The 25,777-nt window shown below is 45.1% G+C and overlaps 1 protein-coding gene across 3 annotated transcripts in view; it reads left to right on the top strand.

Annotated features, from left to right (window-relative positions):
- Window positions 1-25,392, top strand: part of LOC144132478 (cytochrome P450 4V2-like) — an 86,055-nt gene extending 60,663 nt beyond the window's left edge. Inside the window, exons 6-12 of one of the 3 annotated variants that reach the window (XM_077664918.1) lie at window positions 882-951; window positions 2,534-2,660; window positions 4,890-5,078; window positions 10,484-10,657; window positions 14,936-15,002; window positions 19,017-19,217; window positions 23,832-25,392. In XM_077664918.1, coding sequence (XP_077521044.1) covers window positions 882-951; window positions 2,534-2,660; window positions 4,890-5,078; window positions 10,484-10,657; window positions 14,936-15,002; window positions 19,017-19,217; window positions 23,832-23,989 — 986 coding nt within the window. In that variant the 3' untranslated portion in view covers window positions 23,990-25,392. The remainder of the gene's footprint in view (window positions 1-881; window positions 952-2,533; window positions 2,661-4,889; window positions 5,079-10,483; window positions 10,658-14,935; window positions 15,003-19,016; window positions 19,218-23,831) is intronic. The other 2 variants (XM_077664920.1, XM_077664919.1) reach the window with 2 other exon arrangements.
- The last annotated feature ends 385 nt before the right edge of the window (window positions 25,393-25,777 follow it).

The raw sequence follows: 25,777 nt of genomic DNA, 5'->3' as shown, positions 1-25,777 counted from the left end.
GCAGCCGCAGCTTGACTGGGCCTCGCCCCCATGAAAAAAACGTCTGAGATAGCACTTGGCAGCGAAACATATCCAAGAGAAACATCAGGAACGGAAAAATGTTTTAATGGTAAACGTACAATGCCTGTTGTGAAGATACATGGGTGAAAAATTGGAAGCGCTGTAATCAAGTTAAGAAAACGCAATTTTACCTTACAAAAAGATAATTATGCAGTTCTGAAAGACTTTAAATTGCAACGTAGTTGTATTCGAACACTGTGCTCAAAAAAGAGTGTATTACTACAAAGTGAGTGCGTGCTTTTTATTGAATAAAACTGGCCTTAAGAATCATAGTATTCAGTTGTAAAATTTTGGTATTATAACACAAAAAAGGAATTGCAGAGGGAAAATACTGTGTTTTATTGTCTCGACAGCTTATATTTTCTGCAGAAATCAGCATTCCAGGACATGGTTATATTATCTAAATTACCCGCAAAAATTTTCAATAACAGATGTTGGACAGTTGCTCTAACTGGCATGTGAAACATGTCACATGAATTGGATAGCGCTGCGGTTTCTGAAGATAAAAGCTCGCGCATTTCTCTCTGTTCTATACTGGGCGGATTGACCCATTCTGAGAAAAAAAAATGCAATTCGTTTTACATAAAAAGAGCAAACACCAACACATGAATGAAGAAATCAGTGTAAATAGATGAACAAATTTCATCGCTATTGTGTTTCAATTATTTTTCATGCGAAAGAAACCCTTCGGTAATGTATTTAATTTATTGTAGTTAGTTACACATATCTGTTTTTCATTGTTGGCGTGAACCGAGAAGTATTTTAATTTTCGCAGTGCTATGAGTTGTAATCTGTACTGGGCTATTGCCTCTCGCTTGCAGAGACCATTATGGGAACGACAATATCTGCGCAGACCAACGAGCACAACCCATACGTCGCAGCAGTGAACCGGTAAGGTTTAAGCGCAAATCACACACCCTGCGCTAAGGCGGTACCTCCCGCAGAGGAAATTCAGAGCATCGAAAAAAGGTTACTTGCCTTACAGCAGTGAACGTTTCGCCATAACAAAGCTTTTTCTTTAACCGTTGGCATGTGCCCCCATGTGCATCCTGCCTTGTTAATGACCGGACGAAAAGATAGTTCAACGTTGTTTGCTTCCTTTGCCCTTTATTTATTTATTGCTGGCGTGTAGTAAGACTTCCGTTCAAGCATTGCTGGAAGAGTACATGTTTGCCGCATGCCAGTTGCAATTCAGGTAGTGACCGCCTGGTTATGGCCAATCCCCCTTGTGGGTATGTGCCATTTTATGAGGACGACACCAACAGTACTCATAAGTTGTGGCCGCTGAAGGCCGGGAGTAAGGGACCTGCCCGCTAAACTCGATGTCAAGTACTTTCGCGAGCAAATAAGTGTTTTCGCTTGCTGACTTTTAATTAGGACAGCACTTCGTATATATGTGCTAATAAAGAAGGGTGTTAATTTATTTGTTTGGTGGCAAAGGAAATGGCGCAGTATCTGTCTCGAATATCGTTGGACGCCTGAACCGCACCGTAAGGGAGGGGATAAAGGAAGGAGTGAAAGAAGAAAGGAAGAGGTGCCATAGTGGAGGGCTCCGGAATAATTTCGACCACCTGGGGATCTTTAACGTGCACGGACATCGCACAGCACACGGGCGCCTTAGCGTTCTGCCTCCATTAAAACGCAGCCGCCGTGGTCGGGTTCGAACCCGGGAACTCCGGATCAGTAGCCGAGTAGCCGAGAAGGGTAATCGCGTTTCTTGCATTTCTGGATGCTGGCGGCCACAGGTCACACTAACCGGTTGTTTTTTCGCACATACATACCTCTGTTCACCTTAGCAGATGTTCATTAGCCTACTACATTGGCCCATCAATTTAGCGACCTATGCACGGAGGGCTTTGTAAACAGCCGCTGTTCCGTTAACAAATGTCCTTGCTGAAACTGATCTTGATTATACATGTATAACACGTAGAGAACGATAAAACTTTGTAGAATAATACTCCCGTAGTGCTTAAGAAATGAAATTCATTGGCACCGAGTATAAGATTTCAAAACACTGAAGGCAAGGCATCGTTCTACTTCTTTGAGAGACATTAATGTGTGCCCAGTCATGTTGCCAATACCGACTAGGCGCTATAGAAAGGCAGTGCCCTTTCTGGAAGTCACACCGTGAACGTAACACGTATCAACACATGGAATTTTCTTTCCCCAGTCGAAATTTTTATGCAAAGCACTGCCGTCAGTGCCAGGATTCTGAAATGTGTTATGGAACTTCCCTCCTGCTCATTATGCAGGATATGACAGGCCTAATAAAACTTATAATGCCATCAAAGCGCATTTTTGGTCACTACGTTGTTTCAAAAGTAACCTTTCTTTTTGCCGACTTCGCCTTATAAAAGGAAAGCACCGTTTCCATGGCAACTTATCATCTCAGCTGGCGCACCACTGCATTCGTCACGCACCTAACCCTATTTAGGCTTTTCTGACTCCTAACGCCATCCTGCCTCTCTGTCAGGGTTGGCGAGCTGTTCGTGGAGCGTGTGTTTAAGCCTATCCTCCATGTGGATTTCATATACGGCCTGACCCCCATGGGGAGAGAGCACCGCAAGTGCCTCGAGAGTCTGCACTCCTTCACACGCAAGGTACGCAGTGTTCTCGCACAGGAATAAAAACTTTGCCAAAGCGTACAAATAAATGCAGCCCTGATTTCTCTTTTATTTTTTGTGCGTATTAGGCGGTTGTCATTCTTGCAAAACATGCATGTTAAGTAACATAGTTTGAGTCGTCTTTTCGGGAACAGGAATACGTCTAAACGTAGTCCAAACGACCTCCTTTCCATGCCTTACGCTAGCGCAGTGGTGACCACTTTATGACCACTCTTGAAGGGGTATTGCACCTTTCGTGCTCAGGAGGAGCAATTGACACCCGCACTTGCGAAGTGAGCATTTGAAGTATGAATACAACTTATTTTCCTAAGATCTTGCAGTTTGTCACTGGAAATGGCGTGTCGCGCTACGCTATATTTGTACTAAGCTCTCTGCACTGAAGATATCATACCTTGTATAAACTACGACTCTGGGTTTTAAGAGAGCGAATTTAGATACCTGTTACGTCATCTTTCGTGAGCTTGCCGCTACACCAAATTATTTCTAGGCTACGACAGGAAACGACAGCCAATGCATTAATTCGCCTACGCATTCATCTTCATGAAAAAGCTGCTTTGCTGAAGGCAACCACCATTCCCTACTTCCTGTTTTAGAGGTTGTTTTTGTATCAACATCATTATATTTATTTTTTATTGATTTCTTTATACAAGTGCTTCCAGCAGAACATGCTCAGAAGTCAAGTTGCGACATTTCATATGAGAGAATACTCCGAATGAGTTATATAGAGCAAAGCTCTGAATCGGGAAGGAGGGGGTGGGATACGAACGCAGGCATAGAAGTTCAATATACCTTCTATGTTAAAGGAATACACACAGAAAATTTTAGTTGTGTTTGCGATGTTTAGCATGATGCGCAGCACATTAGATAACAGAAACGGCCACGTGGATTGCGCAAACGAGGAGTAAATAATGTTTAAGTGAGGTTTTTTTTTCGTCCTCTTTCGGTTTCGGATTTTACAGCCCAATGAGTGCTGTGACATAACAGACAGGTTCACATCACGCGGCACGTACAACATTATCAAGAATTCGACGCAGCACCCAGGCACTGCCACCCAGCCAAGTGGACTATAGCGCTTTGATGACAGCCACTCGGTTATTCACCTTATTTCATACGTCACCGCTGATGTCAAAGAGGTATTTTTCAATGTTTAAACCCAGACGGCACGTGCTGACATCTAAGAAAACTAGAAGTCCTTGTCGTGCAGTATGAGTGCTGGTTTCTTTTTTTTTAATTTACATCAACTGTTATGCAAGCCTGACCAGGAGTTGGAATGCCAAAAAATAAACAAGAAGCGATTAACCGCAGTTTAACATGTCTCACATAACCTCATAATGTCTCGGACGTCACAGCCATCGTTCGCCTTTTGGAACGGAAACCGATGGCATGAACAACACATTTATTTTCAAATAATTTAGCTGACATAATTGTCCAGCGCGGCACTGCAGAGGAAAAAACATGTATCCAAAAGTTTGGTGCTTTTACTCCGTTGGGTTCTTATAAAAATAGGCGATGAAATACTCTGGTATTGGAATCGTTTCACAGAAGTGTCGTCCGTAGAGTTACAGGACAAGTTTTCAGAGTACCGCGTTCCTCTTCCCCGCGCCGCCGGCCTTTGAAGATATATATCTGCAGCTGCCCAATGTTTTTATAACAGCAAACACTATAACTTGCAAGGACTTCCGACACAGTTGAGGCTTCCAAAGTCTTTGGACCTTCCTCTAGGACCCGGCGGCTTCAAAAAGGAAAAAAAAGATTTTTTTACCATTCATTTTGAGCCCCCACGACCGTTATCTCCGAAATAGACTGAGTCAACTACGCACAGGTTTAAATTGTTACTCGTTATAACGACGTTACTGAGGCAGATATACAGGGAACTCGGATGTGATTGCAGGCGTGCGGAAATCTCTCAGAGCCACTCACGGAACTTCGAGATCCGATGGCGGGGAGCGGAAGATCGCGGTGCTTTTAAATCTTATCCAGTGACTCTAGCCTTCCAGATTTAAAATGACCCAATTGGCAGACGCTTTAAGTTAAATGATATAACTTCACATTTGGCACAGCTAGCAACAGCGATGGCGAGGTATCGATCACTTTCTGTTTAACTGGCTGAAAAAATAAATTGAAAAGTTGATTTAAGTGCAGTACACGCATGCAGAGTGTCCTTTCTTTAATTTGTATATCACATTTCCGTTTGAGCTACCGCAGGTGATCGCCGAACGCAAGCAAGCGCTGCGTAACGAAGTCGACAGTGGCCTGATAAGCCTCGAAGAAGACACCGCCGAAGCAGGACGAAAGAAAGTCCGACCCTTCATGGATATGCTCCTCCTGGAACACTTCAAGAACAACATCACGGAGGAAGGCATTAGAGAAGAGGTCGACACCTTCATGTTCGGGGTGCGCTAGCATGACACAAGCTTTGCGCCGAAAGCGCAAAACTGTTCATCTCTTTCTTGCAGCTGAGCGTTAGTCCAGCAAAGAAAACATATGATAGTACCCTTATGCCGCATATGATTGATGCATTGTAAAATACCGAAAACAAGTAGAAAAGATGCGCGCGGCAGGCTATTACTTCCCTTCATGACCTTTCCTCCGGCTTGGTATTTATCGGCACAGTAAGCTTTTCGTTTCTTCATGAGTTTTACCTTGCTGCTTGAGGGCATCGCTTAAGGCGAAAAGTAATTTTAGTACATTACAGCTATGTTCATCACTGGTAGGATTCGTGTTTCGTCATGCCTTCCAAGATGCTTGAGGAGTACCGATGCAACTGAGAATTGTTATTTTAGCTGTATAAATGGCCGCACTAGCGCACCGGAAAGTAAGGGAAAAATGTTGAAGCCCTGATACTGAGGATCGGCCTCATCGGAAAGCATGCTTTTAATCGCCAAATGCAAACATGTCCATATTGCGCACAAGAATGGCATATTTCTGGATGCCCCCTCAAACAGACCAAGAAACTCGAAGAGCAAGTTGAGAACCAGACGGGAGCTTAATGTTGTAGTATATAGGCACATTGCAAAGGTCTGAAGCAGGCTTTATTGCCGCTTGCAAAAATTGGCGCTAGCGGCCACAAGGAATATGGGCGATGATGACAACTATTTACACACAAGTATGAAGTTTCTTCACAGTGCTTTTAGCATGAATGAAGTGGGGAGAGGGGTGACACTCTTTTCTTGCTTCTGCTCCGCCAGACATAGGACTGATATCACCTTACTCTACCGAATAGCGATGATCTAGGACCTAGACGTGGCAGGAAAACAAAAGAGAAATAAAAAATGGCAAGGGTTTAACCAAGTAAACGAGCAAAAGTAAGTGACACTGAAGTTCCGCCTTAATTGCTTTAGTGGGTTAATGCCCATATGTGCGGAATTTTTCAGTCTATACTTTACATTCTATACTTAACGCAGTGGCTCAGCGTTGCGCCGCAGCACCGGCAGATGGCTGTTTCTATTACAGCCTCCGGCAGGGATTGTGTGATCCATGTTGCTCTAGCCGAGCAGTGCCTCGCGACCAGTCATTAATTTAACTGCAATCTGCCACAGTGGTCACTTTCCTAAATGTCCAGCGCGCAGGTTGTGGCGGCTCCACGAAGTCAGAAGAATCACAAGAAAACAAAACACAAGATACTTTCTCGAGGTTAGTACCCCCGGAATGATGTTTCCGCAGTGAAGAGAGAGAAAGCAGTGCGCCGATAAGCTATGCAGCTGTGGTGTCCCAGAGCAAGCACCTGAAAGACGTTGGCACGGAAAGGAAAGAGTATGTAGAAAAGCCGGCTAAAGAACAGGACAAGAAGAAGGAAGAAAAATGTTTATTATAAATATATACTCTGATTGTCTCCTTCAGCGGAACCCTCAGCCCAGAGCTCCATATGCCGCTCTGATCCTAAAGGCCCGCAAGTGCAGCTGTCGCTGGTATTGCGGGTTCGAGTCGGTCAGAGCGGGCGGTCTCAAGAAGAAAGGCTCTAAATCCATGGCCCCTTTTTCCACCGCTGTTTTCTCGGCGCTGTCGATGAGCAGAATAGTGAGGGTAATGGGTAGTAATGAGGGGACTCTAGGACATGCAGGTGTGAAGAAGTTATAATGAAGAAAGTAGGGAGGGGCGCACAAGTCAAGGCCTAAAGTGTCAATGCTGTCGGACTAAAGGAAAATGCCAAGGGACATCGGTGCGATAGCAGGAAAGGTTAAACTTGGTCGGAACAGCAGCACGCTACAAAAAAAGAAAACAAGTGGCCCGCCACTTAGGCAACAAAGCAAAGTTAAAGCAAAAAGCATAGGACCGATGAAGATGACACACGAGCAGCGCGTGGTAAGTATGGCATAAAAGCAGAACATTCTTTGCTATGATATAGCAGTAATCACCGAGATGTCTGCGAGGCACAACCGACATTGCCGAGGCACCGTGGTACGGAAACAACGAGAGTAGCGTGAATACCTCCGGGGTTTGACGTTGGCAAGAAAAGATTGAATGACTGATGCCCGAAAGCAGGGTTGTGAAAAGATTCAACATCAACGTTCAGGAAGTGTATAACGTGGTTTACTGAAATTTTTGTTTAAAACGTGTATATTAGAAGATGGGACCGCTTCACCTTTATTTCAAAGTGTCGGAATTCTCCAAAACCTTTACGTGCAATGTATTCATTATCGCATAGAGATTGCATGCAAAGTTTCATGTCTGCAACAGGCGAACTTTCAGTAGCTTCCCGCTGAAATTATTTATCTTCACTGTAAGCAAGCGCATTGAAAAAAAAAAACGGCTGTGAATTGGCGACTTTCACCCAGTGTTCAACAAATTCTTGTCTCTCGTTTTCTGACAACTGTTGAAGGAAAAATATTCAGATGTCTTTTTAAAGAAAGTACTTCCGATCAGTGTCTTTCAGACAGCTCACACACACACACACACACACACACACACACACACACACACACACACACACACACACACACACACACACACACACACACACACACACACACACACACACACACACACACACACACACACACACACACACACACACACACACACACACACACACACACACACACACACACACACACACACACACACACACACACACACACACACACACACACACACACACACACACACACACACACACACACACACACACACACACACACACACACACACACACACACACACACACACACACACACACACACACACACACACACACACACACACACACACACACACACACACACACACACACACACACACACACACACACACACACACACACACACACACACACACACACACACACACACACACACACACACACACACACACACACACACACACACACACACACACACACACACACACACACACACACACACACACACACACACACACACACACACACACACACACACACACACACACACACACACACACACACACACACACACACACACACACACACACACACACACACACACACACACACACACACACACACACACACACACACACACACACACACACACACACACACACACACACACACACACACACACACACACACACACACACACACACACACACACACACACACACACACACACACACACACACACACACACACACACACACACACACACACACACACACACACACACACACACACACACACACACACACACACACACACACACACACACACACACACACACACACACACACACACACACACACACACACACACACACACACACACACACACACACACACACACACACACACACACACACACACACACACACACACACACACACACACACACACACACACACACACACACACACACACACACACACACACACACACACACACACACACACACACACACACACACACACACACACACACACACACACACACACACACACACACACACACACACACACACACACACACACACACACACACACACACACACACACACACACACACACACACACACACACACACACACACACACACACACACACACACACACACACACACACACACACACACACACACACACACACACACACACACACACACACACACACACACACACACACACACACACACACACACACACACACACACACACACACACACACACACACACACACACACACACACACACACACACACACACACACACACACACACACACACACACACACACACACACACACACACACACACACACACACACACACACACACACACACACACACACACACACACACACACACACACACACACACACACACACACACACACACACACACACACACACACACACACACACACACACACACACACACACACACACACACACACACACACACACACACACTGACGTATTGTTATCGACTGTCGGTACATTGCCTAGCGTAATGCAGAGAAAATATTTTACTTAATTTATTTCATTCAGAGAATTTAATTCTACAATCGCATTCCTTCGAAAAAGCAGCAAGAATGAATTTACACACTGCACTGATATAAGGCGAATACCCCGTTTCCGCACCAATTACAAACTACAGTCCCTTAAGCACAACCTCCCGTTAATTTTAAATAAACATACACAATTTACCAATCCGAGCCCTAAACAGTTGCGACAGTACTTTGTATTCGTTTAGATGTTCACGTGAGTAACTGTTTTCTATTGTTCCAAATATTATTATTTATATTTTTTCATCACGCAGCCATTGTTACCACAGTCAATAAACTTTTTGTTGTTTTCCTTGGAACAATTTTTCTACTTCGTGTTGGACTCATGTTATTTATTTTGATTTTGAAAGTGTTTAAAATCATCCGTATGCATGTTTCTTTTTCAGTTTTACGTTACTACAAAATTATATACACGTTCTACGTGTAACCATATTTTACACGTATTTGTATATTTGTGTTCCTTTATATTTTTTTCTCAATATTGTAAGACTTGCCCTGCCTTGTAATACGCTGGGCCCTGGGCCTCGTCAAGCTGACCAAAGCAGCTTTTAGCTGAAGTGTTCCACTAGAATTTTTTCTGGAAATGAAATTAATTGAATTGAATAACTATGGAAAAAATAGAATAAATTCGAGAACTATAACAAAAAAAGCGGTTGTTTAACTATTTCTGAACCTGATTAGAGAGCGAAAGCTGTGGTATATCGGGCAAGTAGACGCGGCTTGACGTCAGCAACGTTGTGTGCGGTCCGCACACTGGATACGCAGCAGCGCGCCCACCCTGCCGCCCTGGTAGGTGGCAAGTAAATTACTGGTTGATCGTGAGAGGTCGGTCAACCAATGAACGATGCGGCCCATTGCTGCATTGCCGCGTGTCTGCCACAACGTTGTCAGCGCTAATGAATGCAGCCCACATCTGCCGCTCCCACTGCCACGTACCTCAAAGCGCGATTGAGGCGTGCCATGACCAAGAGAGCCAGTAAGGCACCCTTCCTTTCCTCAATATCATCAGTCTAGAAAGTTGCTAACGCCCATGAACACAATGAACGCCGACGGCCTATAGAAACAAAGACAGCGCTCGGTTTGAGTAACGTCATTGCTCTCACGTGGTTTCTCCTCGGTTAAAGATCAAACGCGCGCACACAGAGCACACGGAGCACATGGCGCACAAGGCGAAGAAGCAATGGAGGAGAATAGTAAAGATTTCGCTTTAAGAGTGTACCGGCCATGGCGGCACTCGCAGCAACACTATTACGGGATCCGAAATATGTTGCAAGTTGTAGACGGGAACCCAATAGAACCACGCGAGATCTGTGCGCCTTCCGTTACAGGGCCACGACACAACGGCGATGGGAATCAGCTGGGCGTTGTTCCTGATTGGACACCATTCGAAGGAGCAGGAGCTCATACACGAGGAGCTGGACCTAATCTTCGGTGAGGACAGAGACCGCCACGTTACCTCCGAGGACCTGAAGCAGATGAAGTACCTAGAGTGCACGCTCAAGGTGAGGCACGAGGAGTACACGTGCTCAGGGGTTATGACTACAAAAAGCTCTCTAGGAAGACATTACGTTTTAGTGTTCTCACAATGAATTTCATTCGCCGTGGTGGCTTAGTGGTTATTCTGTTTTGCTGCTGACCCAAAAGACGCGGGTTCGATTTCGGCCGCGGCGGTCACATTTCAGTGGAGAGAAAACGCTTGAGGTTCGTGTACTGTAGGTTGTAAGTGCACACTAAAGAACGCCAGGGGGTCGAAACTACCCGGCGTCCTCCACTATGGGCGTCCCTCAAAACATGTGTCGCCTTGGGACGTTCAACGAGCCAACCATCACAATCATTTTGGTAAATATTACTTAAAGCTTTCTTATGTTTGTCTGTTCATACTCAAGTTCTCTGGCACGCAGCTATATTGTTCGTGTTCTGAGGAGTTGTGCCTGCAAATTTTATATGTAGTGTTTGCCTAGCTTGGTTTATGTGGATTTAATGCCCCACAGCGACTCAGGCTGTGAGGCACGCCGTAGTGAAGGGTTCTGGAAATTTCAGCCCCTTGCGGTTTTTTAACGTGCACTGACATGGCGCGGCACACAGGAATTTAGAATTTTGCCTGCATCGAAACTGGACCACCACCAATGGGGTCGAACCCTCGTCTTTCGTGTCAGCAGCCGAGCGCCATAACCACTGAGCTACTGCGGCGGCATACTTAGTGTTTTTCGCCTCGTGCAACTGGCTTTACGGCTGATCGAACTTGTAGCTGCTCTGCGCGCCATAACTCGTAACTTAATTGCCAGCTTTTAATTTAGCGTAGCTCAGATCGACGGTCACTTTGTCGCTCGGTTTTAGCCGAGAGAACTTACAACCATCGTCATCGCCTATATAGTTAAGATAATGAGGGTGAAACGATAAAATTTTTGCGACTGGTCATTGTTTTTGACGTTTTTGCTGCGTTTCAGAGAGTCTGTTTGGCGAACTTTTGTCTCCTGTACGACGCGGACCTCCGCTTCACTACCTCAACCGCTCTCTTAATGCAAGTCCATGGCCTCGCTTTCAATTCTGGAATAAGGCGATGCCACTCTTCTTTCGTTCTGTTCTAACCTTTTCCTGTATTGACGAGTATACTTACCTTCGCCGCCTGAACAGCACCGCACTGCACAGTATGAACCGATTAAAGACATTAATTAATGTTGAGTGAGAAGGTTCTCATACGGTGTGTGCACATTGCGGTTTAAGATAAACATTGTACAAAAATGAATTTCTAGAGAATTGAATGGCAGTAGCTTTTAAGCTTTAGCATTGTAGTAGTAGACAACGAGTAAACATGAAAGAAGTAGAAATTTTGTTCGCCCAGACGTTCTGACAGTGTGTACATAGTATTGTGAAGAGCAACTTAAGCGAGGCCGACACAACTGGAACCCGTACAAGAAATTAAGATGTTCTTTTTCGGTCGATATGCAGAGAATTCCAATTGAAAATCGGCGAGAACCGTCAATATGCGTCTCTTAACTCGTTACAAGGAGCAACATGTATTCATGTGTAATAAGCATGCAAATAAGAAAAGTCAGACAGGATGATTTCAGAAATTAGAGGGCACCTAAATTTAAACCAGTTCCGAACACTGGTTTTGTTGAAAAAAGGTGAAAACATTTGCACCCATGAGTTCGTAAAAATACATCACATGTGGCGCGCATCCGGATCTCAGACTGACCGATGCGTGACCACACTTTGATAAAGTTGAAAACTGCTTCAAGAAGTAGAATGAAGGTGTAAACTGATTGGAAAGGCTTAAAAGCTAAAGAATGCTTAAAATTTTATTTTCGCGCCATAATACGCTGCATTACACGTACACCTGCTCTTGTAAAAACGCTCAGAACACCGAGTAGGACTCTTAGCAAAAATAAAGAAATATGACATATTGCACCGTGTTTGTCAATGCGCTGTATATGCAGTCGCGCTTTTCCAACTCTGTGAAGCCCTTTTAAGCTATGATGGGCGCTGTAGAGAGATCGTAGACTACACATTTTTCATTTTCAACTCTGGATGACAAAGCTCACGCTAGAACAGTAAAAGTACTTGTTTATGATCGGTAAAATAATTCGACGAACAAGAAACACCTTGGACAATACAATAGACCTTTTCTGTTTAACTAGATCTATACATGTTTTCTGAACAGTCGTAACCATGTTTAGCGGGGTTTTAACCGCGCTCTTTTTCGAACGGTTCTACAAAGTCAGGTGTTTCAAAGACCATCCACCTGTTTAACGGCGGCGAAACGCACGTGAAGCCATCGCAAGGCATGTGCGTTATAAATTGCGTTTCACATAGCAGCAGCCACACCGAGAAAATCACGTGCGTCCTCTCTTCGCCCTTGCACGCAGCGCCGCCCTTCCAACTAGCTTCTACAGCAAGTCACGTGACCCTCTCCTCCTCTAATCATCGCACACTTCAACGCCCCGCTTTGCACCTCCTCGCCAGTTCTCTCTCTGCGCACCTGTTGCTTATCTGGCTTTCTCTTGTCATCGACCTCTTTTTCGCTAGCGTCCCAGTTAGTGGATTAAAACTCCCTGAACGGTTTGTTTGATATTTAAGCACTATTTCGAATGCAAATATATGGTATGTAGGGTCTCCGCTGTCCATTTGCGAGCGCTTTAAGCAAGTGGAACAGCATGAATCCAGCTGTTTTATAAAGTGTTAAGGAAAGGGTGGTATATGCAGCTCAGTACAGCGTGTTGGTTGATGTAGTTCAGTACAGCATGTGACTACAAGCACATTTCTATAAACGGTGGCTTAATTTTCTGAGCATCCTCTTCGCATGCGGGAGGTGCGGAGGTTGACGCCAGCCGTGGAACAATGGCTACGTACTTTTTCTTGGCCAGGTCCGCAGCTTTACCTGTCGGAAATATTGGAAATAGGTCTTTACTCCAGTAAGGGTCTTTGTTGGGCTTCTTTGTTGCAATAACACATGTTAATTACTTGCGCATATAAACAGATACGGACAAGAGGGGGCACAACGTGCGTCCTGTTTTCTCTCTTGTCCGTGTCTGTTCGTATGCGCTAGTAATTAACATTTGTCTTCCCTCCGCCTTGTGTTCAGCTCTTGTAGGGTGAACTGATTGGCAATTAACCTTGCGGCAACTTCCCGTCCGCGTCGGATAAGCGTTTCTGAGAAACCAAAATACATCTTGCGTGGTAGAGCCCAGTATGGCCCTTTGTTTTTCAGAAGATTGATTTCAAGACCATTTTTTCAAGCATTTCACCCCAATCAACCGGAACACCATGGCGAGGGGAAAGCTTGTGTCCAGTGTACCACCACACGGTACCCGCGTCGCTTAAGATCGGACCTTGCACGTTCCGCATGCGATAAAGCTTAAAACACCTTTTCAGGTGATTTTCAAAGTTCGATGCAAGACACCGGTGTCATTTAAATATGCGAGACAGATTTGCTACTTAAGGCTTGCCAAAATTGTGTTCATTACACGCTCCCGCGTTGCTGAGGCAGAACGCAGTACATATAGCATCGGCTAGAAATGGTAGAAGCAGTCAGGCGTGATAAATACGGTCTTCTCACAGTCTCTATCATCGACTTCGAATTTCCAATATTTCCAATAGAATCGGTGGCCCGTCCCAAACTACGACTCTCTTCTTGTTTGCCGGGGTTCGCCCTTGATGCATTGGAACACGATTCAGCAGCGATGTAGATGGATCGGCGGGCACCGCACAACAGTGCCGGCAGTACCAACAGGTAGGCGCCAACCTCGGGAAGAGGCGCAGCGATGACGCCTGCAGGTTCCCTTTGTACGAGCTCAGGAGAAAGAGGCGCGGCGTCGACACAGTCAAGGTGTTTCTGTACAAGCCGCAGAGACACAAGCAACTCGACGACGCAGGCACGAAGAGCTTTGAAACAACCTACGTTGATAACTGCCGCAGAATGTTTTCGTCAGATCAGTTTTTAAAATGAATAAAAAAAGTGCGTCCTAAAGCTCTGTGTTGCGAGAAAATACGGTGCTTTATTTTTTGCCGCGCAGGTTCGAGCTTCGCCCGCGAAGGCACGCAGGCAGTTCAGTGCAAATCTCGCTGCACTGATGGCGTGTTGCAACGCTTACGGCTCCCAGTTCGAACTACCAGCGCTGGTGCACCGAACTATGCAGTTACTTCCACTTCATCGCGTGGGGAAAAAAAATTGTGTAGACAAATCTTCTTTGCTCTTCGCATCCTTTGTTGCGCCCAGCGATCAGGATGGACAGAAACGTAAATGTCCACCTTCTAATGTTTTCGTCCTCTCCTTTCAGGAAAGCCAGCGCATATATCCAACAGCGGCACTCATCAGCAGAACATGCAAGGAACCTTTCACCATTGGTAAGAAATATGCCCCTATTTTATAGTTTTTGTTTACATTCAGCTGCTAGCCTCATCGAGGAAATCATCTGCGCGCTCTGGATTCATTTCGTACGGTGCAGTTGGGCGCCATAAATAGACTATTTACACTGGCGCTAATAAACTGTTAATTACAGACAGAAAAATATTCAATCTGCTTGCTCTGAGTACGGAAAAGAATCTGAGTAAAACAGAAGCGAAACAACACCTTCCGCTGATATATATAGCAATCAAGTGCAACAATGAAGGCCGTTTGCTCCAATAATTACACCTCGTAATTATTCGCCCACTGCAAGGAGTACATTATTTATCTATGAATTTATTTTCACGTTTCAAAGCAACTTTGCATGAGACTCGCCGTAACGGGCAGACTCACGAAAGAGTTGCAAAAAAAGTCGCTTTAATTTTTAATTGAACTGTAATCTGCGAAAACGCGTGTTCAATTGTTTTGCCTGCAATGAAATGGCTCCGACACAGAGGAGATAGAAATTGTGGCGATGTTCTCAACAATCCAAGAGCACAGCCGCTATTCCAGTACAGCTATTTGTTTTAAATATAGGAATCTGGGATCTCGAATTTGTAAAACTCATTATAGGGAAAACCTAGATGGTTAATGAGCAAAACTTTTTAGATCCTCGTTCCGAAGTGCGTTTTCCTAATGCGTCAGCATTAGAACGCTAACAAAAACGTGGCGGCAGCTATGTGCTTGCGACCAGGCTCCGAGACAACAGAAAAAAAGCATACCAAGCTTAGGCACTTTAGCGGAGTACGAGCCCACGACTACGTGAAAAGGACAGGTTGGCTGCCCGATGCATTAGACAACTCCGCCATCGGCGCATTTCGTCCACTGCGAAAGCACTACTTCACAAAGTCCAAAGATCTCAGCGAGTTTGTGTGAGGCTTGACCTTGCGAGTTACGTAAGGTTACACAGCAGAAAAAGCAGGGACAAGACAGAACACAAGTGCTTGTGTTCTGTCTTGTCCCTACTTCTAGCACTGTGGAGCCTCATGAGAATTACACACTAGACCGAACAATAACCTTTTTGAGGTTGATCTTGGCGAAATCATAAATTAATAAATGGAATAATATTGCTGCGACGGGGGTTCGAAACGACTGCGACGCGAACATATCAGCTTCGCTCTCCACTGAACGAGAGCACTATGCTAGCGCTGCAGCCGATCACGCCTCGTGTTAAACTGAAGCACACTCTCGCGCTGTGCATTGCACATCGTCTTGTTCATCAACTAATAATACTACTGACCTAATATCGTCGCCAGACGTGCCGACTATCCAGCAAAGCTAAACCATGAGCCAACCAGGCTAAACACAAGCTTTCGCGCGTCTACTCGATTTAACTGCGTTAAAACCATGCCGCTTTATTTCCTTGTTCCAACGGAAAAGTGCTGATAAGGGACAAACCCAAACAGACTTGGATTATCGTGTTGCTTAGGCCTGGCAAATAATCAAACGGCTCTTCCACTAACTGAATAGTCTCATGAAGACAACAAGATGACAAGACACATTGGAGCTTTCCTGAACAGCCAAAAATATAATACTGCATGGTGTCATTTCAACCTCCTTTTTTATGCGTTCACTGTAATACATTCTAGAAGAATATAGCATCACCACGTGCGATAAAACAGGGATCAGTGTTTTCAGGTTTATTCCACAAAGAGCAATTCACCCTCCGTGGCGCAAAAATTTGCTTGGTGTGAAGCCATGCCTTGGCAGGCACAGTCGATGAGTGCTGTTTGATAACGCAGGTTTTCGAAGCCGAGTGAACGCGCATTCGCTTAATACACTTTCATATGCTGGTGCGAAATAACTTTAAGTTGACGGTGTCGGCAACTTCCTTAAGGAATCCCCATAGGGTCCCCTCATGATCCTATGCAGTCGCTGGGAAACGGTAAGACAAACAAGCTCTAAGGCGCGTAATAAGCACATACTAAAAAACAGAGGTTTGCCAATTTCAAAAATAAAACGCGAAACAAGTAAATGTACACAAATGAACAAAGCCTTCTTCACCGAACCCTAAAGGAAGAAACGGTTGTCGGGACGCATGACCTTTCACTCAAACCGCTACACAAAGGTTACTAAGATTGTTCGCGTTGCCGGGACCTTCTTCCTCGCTCAGTGCAGGGTTTGCTAGACATAGGCAAGCTTTGCACCAATGCAACCAAGAAGATGTTGCAGACTTGCGCCTGAGCAAACACCTGACCCTGACCCGTTTTATACCCAATATTTGTGAATCCCAGTAGGCCCTACGTTTGCAAACCTGGTTCAGATGGACCCTATATACTGCACGTTTCCTCAGTCCAGCTTACGCCACCAGAATAAGTTGGCCTCACACCTATTTACCCCAACCAAAACTCTTTGGATATAAGTAGTTATGAGGGTTGCACTCCATACCTAGCAAAATCGTCCAGCAAAGCCTCAAGCCGACACAAAAGGAGGCGGCGTCATCAACATAGGCGGGTATCTTAGTTTCTCATTTAGCTATGAAGAAAGCATGGATAGCTACCCGGTTAATAATACCTAAGGAAATTGGTTTTATATCTAGGAAGAGCAAAAAAAGTGACAAGGGGATATTTTTGGTGAACACATGATTTTAGTGGTATACGTTTAAGCCTTGTATGCGACTAGTTATAACAGTGCCTAATTCGCATAAGGAAAACAACACCAATATTTGCATTCTGCAAGACTACAAATAAGAAATCGTGACAAACTTTTTCAAATGCTTTGACAAAGTCAATCTCAATACGACCTACTAAGTATGGCTAATCTCATCCGATACTATCTCCAACACGAAACGTGATATATTGTTACGGTCTGACGGGTCCTTCCAATAGAGATCACCCAGGGATGCGGGAGCCACGACAAACCTCGATCGGCGGCGGCGATTCTCTTAGATTTATCTCCCGTGCTCGCACCACGCGCGGGAGAGATCAAACGCGGACAAACGCGTTTGTCCCGTCGGTACCTTTTCGCTGCCCGGTGTTTGTTTCTTTTTTAGCTCTAGTAACCATGTTTCAGCCAGTGATTCAAAAGCATCAACTAGCCTATATTTCTTCTTTAATTTTTCCTTCTTCGGGCGCAGTGTTTCCTTGGACCGCGATCGCTGTACGCTCTAACCTGCAACAATATAGACATGTGTTTCAATACTGCGGCCTTTCATACTGCAGAACTGATGCGAGCCTATTAAGTTCACGGAAACTGGCTGGTGACGGCCATAAAAAAACATTCGAAAATGTTGGTAATCTGCAGTACAAAGGAAAATTGAACGATATCCCTGAAGAGTTTTCAGCGGATTACTATCTGAGCTTTTCGCAATTAATATGCTGTGTCCGGAATAGAACGCTACAGGAAAAAAAAAACATAAGATGCATGGAAACTCTCCTTGAAAACAAGTGCAAGGAGAAACGAAAACAAATTAGCAGAACTAGCCAGTAGTACCATACAGCCGACGAGATGACTGAGTTAAATATTTTTTGTTCGGAGTCAAAATTTTTGTCATATTCTCAATGCTGAGATGCTGTGTTTTATTCTAGTATTCTGATAGCGTAAATTTATAATGGGCGCTGTATAACGTCCAGAAGTGATAGATGAGCTATGAGGGACTACTGAGTGGAAGGCTATTGATTAAATTACAACACCCAGGACTCTTCAAACTATGACGACATCGCATAGCACACTTGCGTTATTTTTACATTTCGCTCTCATGCAAATACGGCCTTCGCGTTAGGGACCTAAGTTGCCATCTTGGATCAGCAGCTTGCCGAAGCCACTGAGCCACAGCGCTTGGTTCCTGCAAATGTGCTTTAGGGATTGAGCTAGCTTCCTTGTTCTTTCCGCGACACAAATGCTTTGGATTCGCTATAAAGCCGTATTTGCTGTAAATAAGAGGACCACCGTGAACTACCAAAGGGGCCGCATATTTATTGTTACTTTTACACTGCCCTCGATATACTTTCTGCTCGCATAGATGATCCCCGAAGTGCGTGCTTTTGTGTTTCCAGGTGGAACGACGCTTCCAAAGGGCTCCGTCATCCAGATAGCCACGTACATCCTACACCGGGACCCGGCGGTGTTCCCGAAGCCTGAGGAGTTCCACCCAGAGCGCTTCTTCCCGGAGAACTCCAAGGGACGCCACCCGTACGCTTACGTGCCTTTCTCGGCTGGACCGAGGAAATGCATTGGTAGGTGGCGCACTCCAGCCCTTGGCTTTCTCATGTCACGGTTTCAATTAATATTGCTGCCGGCTGACCAGAGCAGCAGCTCAGGTACATAAACCTCTCAGTAACGGTTTGATATGAATCTTGCGCCTGAACCTCCGTTTTTCACTGCATCACGCGTGCTGGTGCTCTGAGAGAAAGAGCTCATAAGTGCTCCTAAACAGTGGTTCCGCCTGTTTCAATTTCTTTACATGGGAAACATCAGCTTGTGCTTCAGGAATTCCATCAAAACTTATGCCGCCTCCTTCAAAGCCGCCCTTTAAAGACCGGTTTCTGCGCCTTTTAGCCACAGGTTACCAACCACAGTTGTAGTCCACTGCGGACGGTACCATACTAAAGAAGAACCGGAGAAATGGTGGTACCAATCGGCGAAAGGAAGATTATTCATTATTTCGTGAATGCATCGCTTCAGGTATACAGTATCAAAAATAATGCGAATATAATAGTTGTAAACGTCTTTTCTGCACCTATTAAACCATGTAAGCTTAGCGCAAAATTTGGAAGAGCTGTTGGCCCGGGGATACGCAATAAATCACCGCGATCCCAGTGAACCTTGTAGACAAGAGGTTGTGATCTGTGCGGCACTAACCTGCGTAAATTAAAACATAAAGAAACGGACAGATGCCTAATGAAGAACTGTTGAAATGTCATTGAAATGCACAGAAAATGTTTGGGTTTTAACATAGCTAAACCGAGTAGAAGGCAAAAGAATGTGTTAAGCCTGGTGTGCACATAGTTTTGTACTGCTGGGTCGTCAGCACGTCCGGCGACGAAACTACCTCGATAATAGAATTAGCTGGTGATGATGACAATGTGTGTCATCATCGCCAGTGTGTGTATATTAGTTCGATAGTAGTATTAGTTGATGAAGACGATGTGCAATGCACAGCGGCAGAGTGTGCTGCAGTTTAACACGAGGCGTGGTCGGCTGCTGCGGTAGCTAAGTGCTCCCGGAGAGTAGCCATTGAAGCTGATCTGTGTGCGCCACCGCGATTAAGAATCTACGTCGCTGCAATATATATATATGACTTGGCCAAAATCAACCTCAAGGTCAAGCTTCACACAAACTCGATGAGCCGGTTAGACCTCTTAATGTAGTGCTTTCGCTCTAAAATTGTTCCGAGAAGCCAACTTGCTGCCTACTGTGGTTACTGCAAACGCCATTCGCGCGCGTCATACTGCGAAGCGCAAGGTATAAGCGACAAGGGAGGTTATTGAAGTATTTGTGATCAAAGACAATGAGGTGAAATTGTAGAAGCACTCGTTCAGTATAACTGAAAAGAAAAAGAGTTCACATATCTGGCCGAGCATGCGCCATGACGGTGAGCACATATCGATTACGTGGACACGCATTTCCTGTTATCTTTCCCGTTTTTCTTTTCTTTTGCCCTTTCACGCTGTTTGCTTCAAGAAGACATTTTTTTCTTTTCTTCTCGTCTAATAAGTGAGTGGATTTTAATTTCACGGCGACGAAAGCGACATTTAGTACCTAACTTGATTCTATTATTACGTTGGTTAGAAGCAGCCTCTATTTAGCTCAGCCATGTACCCCGTGATGCTTACGCGTGTAAGCCGCGGGCAGATCATGCGCTTGAGTTTTGCATTCTGGGGCTCTGCCGAAACAGGAGGGGAGCGCAGCTGGGTACGTCGCAGTGCAAGGCCATTTGCCCTCATGTGGGAGCTTTCAAAAGCTCTACTTGCGTTGTTTATGCTGCGTATTTATGAGTCGCCTCACATACCTTATTTACAGCTTCTCGAACGACAATGATCTCGGGTGCGCAGTTTCTGTACAGCGCGCAGCTAATTCGACCAATTATTTGAAGCCACCTGTTTGATGCGCTCTTCGTGCAGAACGCCTCAAGGCAGTCTTGTCCGGCTTCTGTTACTTACAGGGACAGTGTGCACAGCCTAATAGAAATGTTGTTTCATTGGCCGCGGTGCCTTAGTGGTCATGGCGCTCAGCTGGCGACCCGAAAGACGTGCTTTTGATCCCGGCCGCGGCGGTCGCATTTCGTCGGAGGCAAAATGTTAGAAGCTATTGTATTGAGCGACGTCAACGCACATTAAACAACCCAGCGTGGTCCAAATTTCCGCAGTCATCTACTACGGCGTCCGTCATCGCCTGAGTCGCGTTGTGTCGTTAAATTCCGTAAAACCAAAAAATGAGCAATTGTTTTTGTTAGTAACCATTGATTTCCTGGCTCTTTCTGTCTACTTTCGCGATTCTCCGGCAGCGAAAGACGCATTTATTGCGCAGAAGTTTGAAATTGAAATCCTTCCTAATAATCGACTCTAACTGGCGGTGTCCCTACGGCGAAGGACGGGTTGCCTCAATTTTAAAGTGATTGATGCTGTAGCGCACCCTGGATTCGCACCCGAACATCGGTGTCGACGAACGCATTATACTTGGGATAGTCGCCGTTGATGGCGATCCGTGTACTTATTTTGTGGTGTTTTCTAGATTATAAACACTCCATTTATGGTGAGAGCAGCGTCATTGTCGATAGAGGCCAAATTGTATTTTTCCCTAGTGTCTACTTAAGGAAGGTAGTAATTGAATGCCTACCTATGAGGTATCTAAGAAGAACGCCGGCGCTTAAACGCACTTCAGCAGCTGCAGCTATTATTGGCACGGTCCCTTATTTCATGGAGTCTTGGTCGTAGAGTTATCTATTTTAGGCATCTCGATGCAAATTCACTTCGTGCAAAATGAACTTGCACCGCCGTACCTTAGTAATCGGACAGCAAGCAGCAACAGGGCATCCTAGTGAAGGACCTTCCAGGAGTAAAGAGCAGGGGAAAATAAATTGGTTATCAGGGAAGAGAAGCCACAGCAACTGTCTTAGTCTAAATAGACATTCCAACTGCGCTGTGACGGGGAAGATTAACGAAGTAGCGTAAGAAATAAGACAAAAAAGAAGGCACTAGTGAAGGGCTGCGAAATAATTTCGGCCACCTGCGAATCTTTAACGTGCATTGAGAACTCAGAGAACATGGCCGCCTTTTGCTCAGAGAAATGCGTGGTGAAAAAATGAAAATTGGAATTGGAGAGAGAAAATGGCTCATCAACTGTCTGAATTCCGGAAAGACACCTCGATAACGCGCTGATGGAACGGATCAAGAAGGGACTGCTGACAGAAGAGAGAGGAAAAGAGGTGGCGTAGTGCAGAGCTGCGGAATAACTTCATCTAGGTGGGGATCTTTAACGTTCACCGAGAACGCATTGCATACAAGGGCGTCTTTTGCGTTTCGCCTCTGTCGCAGTGCTCCGCCGACGAGGGGAGTGCAGCTGAAATAGCGCGGATGAAGAGGAAAGGAGCAGGCTTTTCCTATATATATATCATACATCCTGCATAGCAGGCCGACAGCGTCGTTCTCTGGATCCTTCACGTAAGGCCAAGGTCAATGTCCCCATCACGTGCAGCGGGTGGAACAAAAACTAAGGCGCTGTGAACTCTGCCCTGAAATGCAGTGCGCAGCTATGTTTCTGGCGTCTGAAGATCTGAAACGTACGTGACAGCGATATAAGGGCAGAACGGCGCAGGCGCGGACATCCCGCCGAACGTTACCGTGAAGCTGTCTTTGAAATCCCGTTTCTGCTGGGAACAGCGCTCTGACGTTTTGTTTTGTTTACCTTCAATATTGAACTCTTTAATCGCCAGTCAACACTATGCAGGTAGACTTTGTTGACAGATTTCATATTTAAACGGGTAGATTTCCGAAAATATATTTCAAAACAATGCAAGACACACTTATACTTCTCTTGAGTCTCCATGTCCATTACCCCGCAAATAAGAGAATATCGAAAGGCTTCATAAAACTTAAGCCTCACAACAATGTTCTTTCGTAAAATCCCCACAACTGCTGTTGACACGCTGCACATGCAGAGTGAAATCGACGGATGAAGGCTAACAAGGTCTTTTGCGGAGCTTGATGTCGCATGACGCCTCATTTCAGTTTATTTTATTTCTGTTTATATTTTCATTCTAAGCCAAAGGGCGTACATTTTAGTATGTAATAGCAGCTGGTAGTCGGAGGACGATTTGGCTGCACAGCCGCCATCATAATGGTTTAAGACAGAAATTCAGTCATGCATCCTCCACGCTAAACCTTCTAATACCTATTTTACTCACCTGTTGAATCAGTGTCTAAAATTTGAAAGAAATTATTAAATTGCCTCGCAGAAAGAAAGCTCTAAGCTACATTTGCTTTGCATTTCACTTGTTTGTCACTTAGTGAATGGTGAATAATTTACGCAGGTGCATTCACCGAGTATGGCAATCAGTATAAACGATCATGTGAAATTAAAAGCAGCACCATTCTCGTGCTTTAACTTGGGCTTTGGCTCGCTGCCGTTCATTGCACCTGTTACTTGTCTTGAGGAAAAGCAACTTTCTTTAAGGAAAGTGCTGTGCCTCTCTTGCTCAATTTTAAACCCGACAGGAACTTTTGGTTTGTTAACGTAATCTACGTGCGAAAATCACGTGCGTCGCTGTTTTTTATTCTAGATCGGAGATTTCGCCCAACTTCAAGATCAGAGCCACTGTTAAGTTGTATGTTTTTCTTCGCCCCTTTCAGGCCAGAAGTTCGCGATGGCCGAGGAGAAGATTGTGGTGGCCAACATCCTCCGCCGCTTCTGGGTCCAGTCGCTCGATCAGCGCGACCAGGTGGCGCTCTCGTGGGAAATAGTGCTGCGGCCACGCACAGGGCTCAGGATCAAGTTCATGCCACGGTGACGCCACGGCCGCAAAGCACCTGGAACTTGGTGCTGGCTTAGTAAATGAATTCTTTTGAAGAAGTGTTTGCGGAGCACAAGCAGACAACAAATGACAGTCACCAAGCTCATAAACACTACAAATCTTTTTTATCCGTTGCCGCCTCGTTGCCATTTCAGTAGCAGATTTCATGTAACTGTACTAGCTGCTCTATGATGAATGATCATGATTAATGAGTTAGACAGACAGAGCAGTAAGGTGGGTCCAAAAATTAACATGCAAAAAATCAAAGTAATGTTCAACATTATAGCAAAGGAACAGCAGTTCACAATTGGCAAAGCGGTGCTAAAAGTGGTACAGGAATACGTCTACTTAGGGCAGGTAGTGACAGCTGACCCGTATCATGAGAAGGAAATAACTAGAAGAATAAGAATGGGGTGGAACGCATATGGCAAGTCTTGTGAGTTCATGAGTAGTCGGTTACCAACATCCCTCAAGAGAAAAGTGTACAACAGCTTTATCTTATCGGTACCCACCTGCGGGGCAGAAACGTGAAGGCTAACATAATGGATAGAGCTTGACTTAGGGACAGCACAGCGACCCATTGAAAGAAAAATGATAGGCGTAATATTAAGAGACCGGAAGCGGGCAGAGTGGGTGAGGGAACAAACGCGTGTTAATAACATCCTAGTCGAAATCAAGAGGAAGAAATGGGCTTGGGCAGGGCATGTACTGCGAGGGCAAGATAACCGCTGGTCCTTAAGGGTAACGGAGTGGGTTTCAAGAGAAGCCAAGCGTACCAGGGCGTGGCAGAAGGTTAGGTGATCGGATGAGCTCAGGAAGTTCGCAGGCATAAGGTGGGCGTAGCTGGCAAAGGACAGGGTTTATTGAAGAGACGCGGGAGAGGCCTTTGCCCTGCAGTCGGTGTAGTCAGGCTGATGATGATGATGATGATGATGATGATGATGATGATGATGATGATGATGATGATGTACTTGCTACTCTCGATCTGCTACTTCGTTTTTTAACCTATCCACCATGGACACGACGATGATTTAAAAAGTTCCTCTCTAGATGACCTGTATGTGCTAGTAAGATGACTGTGGCGCAAGTTTAACATGCACTCACGCAGCACAAGGCACAATTCCAGTGCCTCAAGTGCTGCTGTTTCTTTGTCCACAACGCGTCTGGATGCACTTTTTAAAATAAACGACGACCATATGCAAGAAGCGCCGGCTGTTCAAATTATCGTCCGCGTTTATATCGCACTAAGAAACACAATAAAAACATCTTCGCTTAGTAAAGAAACAGTGAAGTGCTATGATTTGTGCACTTTTAATATTTACATGTAATGCATCGAAAATTACTTCATTCGGGAAGCGCTAAGTTTGTTTCTATGCAGGAGCTAGCACGGGACACACGTTAGAGATATCGAGGGGGGAGCGAAAGCAACGAGGAGCACTGAGCGTCCTCACCAGCGCAAAAAAAGAATCTCAGTGAAATGCTGTGGTCTTGCGCCGATATTCTTGTACTCCTCATTGTCACCCAAAAACTGTGTATTTGCCTACGTGTATTTTGATTTGAGCACCACACTAGCCTCTGGCTATTGTTCAAACAGTGTTTGGTAATTTGTATGACACAAGTAGAAAAAGATCAAACCAAAAAGAAAAAGTGGCGAGGGGAACCAGATGGGCAGTTCAGTTGCGAAAAGCTACTGATGACGAAGGCTTGTGAAGGCTCCCCACTAACTATTTATTTTTATTTAACCTATTCTTCGCCCAGATATCCGCCTGCTATCAACGCATAGAC

The sequence above is a fragment of the Amblyomma americanum genome, chromosome 5 (genome assembly GCF_052857255.1).
Source record: "Amblyomma americanum isolate KBUSLIRL-KWMA chromosome 5, ASM5285725v1, whole genome shotgun sequence".
Lineage (NCBI taxonomy): Eukaryota > Metazoa > Arthropoda > Arachnida > Ixodida > Ixodidae > Amblyomma > Amblyomma americanum.
Note: the sequence above shows the minus strand (reverse complement) of the source record. Positions and strands in the feature narration are given on the sequence as shown.